At 60.4% G+C, this 3,612-nt stretch overlaps 1 protein-coding gene across 1 annotated transcript; it reads right to left on the reverse strand.

Annotated features, from left to right (window-relative positions):
- Nucleotides 1-672: 672 nt before the first annotated feature.
- SSTR5 (somatostatin receptor 5) lies at nt 673-1,824 on the reverse strand. Its single transcript, XM_007453594.1, has one exon. It carries the CDS (start codon nt 1,783-1,785, stop codon nt 688-690), a length of 1,098 nt encoding a protein of 365 aa, XP_007453656.1. The 5' UTR covers nt 1,786-1,824; the 3' UTR covers nt 673-687.
- Between the last annotated feature and the right edge of the window lie 1,788 nt (nt 1,825-3,612).

The raw sequence follows: 3,612 nt of genomic DNA on the forward strand, positions 1-3,612 counted from the left end.
GAAAGAGTCAAACATTTATTCTCTAATTTATTCAGGGAGCGGTTGTCAAACACAAGCGCCCTCATTATGTGATCTCGTTTCCAGGGCTTGGCCTCTGTCTGGGGTCCGTGCCGAGGCCCAGGTAGCGCTGACCCAGGCTTTCCCTTGCCCAGCACGGCTCTGCCTGCTCCCCGCACCCTCCTGGTGTCGGCATCCTGCTCTGGGACAACTGAGGACAACTGAGTTGGGGGCGGCACTGGGCAGGGCTGTCTCAGATGGGGGCCTGCGGGTGAGTGACCCCCACATTCTGGCTCTTCTCCTTCCAGCCTCGCAAAGAGGCCCAAGCACCAGGGAGCCCAAGGCCTTTCCCAGTGAGGCTGCCAAGGCATCTTCTCTGGGACCCGTTTTCGGGCCTGGGGGGTGGGAGGAGCGCATTTCTTGGGGGGTGGAGAGGACAGGAAGCCGAATTCCTCCAGGGCCTGGCACCTGCATACGCCCCACTAGGCCTGGCCTCTCCAGTCTGCTATTTGCCTTGGGAGGCCGCTCCCCCCACTGCTGTCTGGCTATTTCTCCTCTTCTGCTCCAGTCCCCCTCCTTCTCCGGGAAGGAAAGCAGAAGAGGTGGCAGTGGGTTCCTGTACCCTCACCTGCCCCCCCTCCACACACCCAGGACGGCCTCTCCCGGGGTCCCCTCCCGCGGCCTCCACGTTCACAGCTTGCTGGTCTGCATGAGCCCGTTGGCCTCGCAGCTGCGTGCGGGCAGCATGGCCTCCTGCAGCCGGCTGCTCTGGCCCGGCCGTGGCTCTGTGGCATCCGCGTCCTCAGTGCCATAGCTCTTGCGGAGGCACAGAACCTTCCGGAAGCTCTGGCGGAAGTTGTCAGAGAGGAAGCCGTAGAGCAAGGGGTTGGCGCAGCTGTTGGCATAGGACAGCACGACCACAAAGAAGTAGGCGCCGGCGGAGGCGGGCTCCTCGGGCAGCACAAAGGCCAGGTTGACGATGTTGACGATGAAAAAGGGCAGCCAGCAGCCCACGAACACCAGCACCACCACCACCACCATGCGGGTCACCTTGCGCTCTGAGCGCCGCCGCGTGGAGCCCACGCGCATGCCCGACGCCTTCAGCTTCACCACGATGAGCAGGTAGCACAGGCAGATGACCAGCAGCGGCCCAAAGAAGCCGAGCACGGACGTGTAGATGATGAAGATGGCGCCCCACAGGCCCACAGGCTCTGGCCAGCTGAGGTTGCAGGTGTTCCACCCCTCCTGGATGTCTGCAAACACCACCAGCGGCAGTGACATGACCAGAGAAAAGGCCCAGACCGTGGCGCTGGCCAGCTTGGCCACCCGAGGGCGGCGCCAGCGGGCGGAGCGGATGGGGTGGACCACAGCCAGGTAGCGGTCCACGCTCATGACGGTCAGGCAGAAGATGCTGGTGAACTGGTTGATGCCGTCCAGCGTCATGACCAGGCGGCAGAGCACGGGGCCAAAGGGCCAGTAGGAGATGGCGTTCTGCGTGGCCACGAAGGGCAGCCCCAGCATGAGGAGCACGTCGGCCACGGCCAGGTTGAGGATGTAGATGTTGGTGACCGTCTTCATCTTGGCGTGGCGCAGTACCACGTAGATGACCAGCGCATTGCCGCCCAGCCCCACCGTGCACACCAGCAGGTAGAGCACAGGCACCACCACCGCCCGGGCGCCCGGTGAGGGCACCAGCCCCGCCAGCGTCCCATTCTCGCCGCCTCTGCCTGTGGCTGCCGAGGAGGCATTCCAGCTGGTCAGTGGGGAGGCCGGGAACAGAGGCTCCATCGTGGCCGCTGCGGGCAGGGCAGGGTGAGCGGGAGCGCCGGGCGCATCCACTGCAAGAGAATGAAGGACACGGAGCGACTGACCAGGAGGGTGTCTCCCCTGCACCCGGCCCCACTGGCCCAGGAGGCGCAGGATTACCCCATGGCGCCAGGTAAACATGATTACTCATGTTCAACTGGGCTGGGAATCACATTAAGCAAATTGTTTGGAAAACAAGCCCAGTGAGGAAGGAGCAGCAGGACAGCTGCCGTGGGGGCAACGGGCAGGCGGCCCTGTGAGCCCAGACGCCGTCTGTCGATACCACGATGGCTTCCAGAGACCTGACCGTCCCTCTCCACCCCAATGCCCCCTCCCAGCTCGCCCGTGGCCACTCTCGGGTCTGTGGCTGGCACCGTCTCGCTGAGGCCTTGTGGAGTCCTGGGGGTGGCACTGATACACCCAACTAGCAGATAAGGGACTAAGGATGGTGGGAGTCACCTCCCCGGGGACTCGCAGGACAGGTAGAGAGGGGTGGGGGGAGGGATAAGGAGGCTGAAACATCGGCTGGGCACCGCAAGCCCAGGCCAGCCAGAAGTGCAGTGACACTGGCCAGGCCCGCTCTCCTGGGTGACCCCAAAGCTGGACTCTGGGCTGCCTCCTGGAACCATCGGAGGGTGCCGGGCCTTCCGTGTGGCTGAAAAACCAGAACTCAGGCTGCAGAGGCTCTGCCAGTGTCCCAACTGGTAAGCCACGTCCGTGTCACCCCAGCAAAGCCCCAGCCGCGTGGCCAAGAGGAGCTGGTTTCCCTGCCCCCAACAGCTATCCGCCACAGCACGGGTGTCACGGGGCCGAGGAGACGACCGGGGACATAGATGCACATGTTCTCTGGCAGGTCCATCACCCCCAGCCCAAGGACAGCAAGTCTGAAGCCCCAGGCAGAGGGCACCGAGAGGGAAGGGGTATATGAGGACCCCACACCATGAACAAGCAAACACACGACAGGCAGAGACCAATTACAGCCTGAGCCACTGGCCAGGAGGAAATGCACGTGTGCGTGTGTGGCGGGGGAACGATATGGGGAGCATAGACGGAGGGAAGGCTTCAGGGGTGATGGGCACACGTGTATCCATTATATCGTTTTTGAACTTTCCTCTATGTTTAAATTGTTCATAAAAACGGTGATGCTCAGGAGAAAATAAATACCTCCATTGATGAGAAGGGAGGATGAGGAGGAAGGGAAGATGGGGGCTGACACCTCCGGCAGGGGATGTGGGGCTAGCAGGGAGTCTAAGTGCCCCCAGGGGACCCAGACAAGGGCCTGAGCGGGGCTGGAAAGGGCCGTAATGACAAGCCAGGATCAGCTGAACCCCAGTGCCCCCAAGTCACCTCAGCACAGAGGCCGCCAGGCCCAGACTGGGGACCCCAGGGTTGGGGAGGGCAACTGAAATCTTGTAGACAAGGGGGCAGAATAACCAACTCTGACAACGACAGGGAAAAACCCTCTGTTCCAGATGGGCGGACACACCCGGATGCTAACAGACACTGGGAAACGCGACCCAGAAAATCAACAGTGAGAAGGTGGATCAGTGGATTCGTTTCAGGTGAAATAAAAGTAAATGACTGAACAAGTGTGCTTAAGATATGTTAAAAAATGTTTAGAATCCTCTAGGTATGGATAAAAATATTCTGAAATGAATTTGGCTTCTGTCTAAGGCGTAAAATGAACAAGTGTCTATTTCTGAAAATTACAACTCTTGGGTGTGAAAAACATCATCATTTGGACAAAAAAAAAAGCCCCACAAAAGTGTGGACACAGATGAAGAGAGAATGGGGGAATCGGAAGAGGGG

The sequence above is a fragment of the Lipotes vexillifer genome, unplaced genomic scaffold, assembly GCF_000442215.2.
Source record: "Lipotes vexillifer unplaced genomic scaffold, Lipotes_vexillifer_v1.1 scaffold914, whole genome shotgun sequence".
Lineage (NCBI taxonomy): Eukaryota > Metazoa > Chordata > Mammalia > Artiodactyla > Lipotidae > Lipotes > Lipotes vexillifer.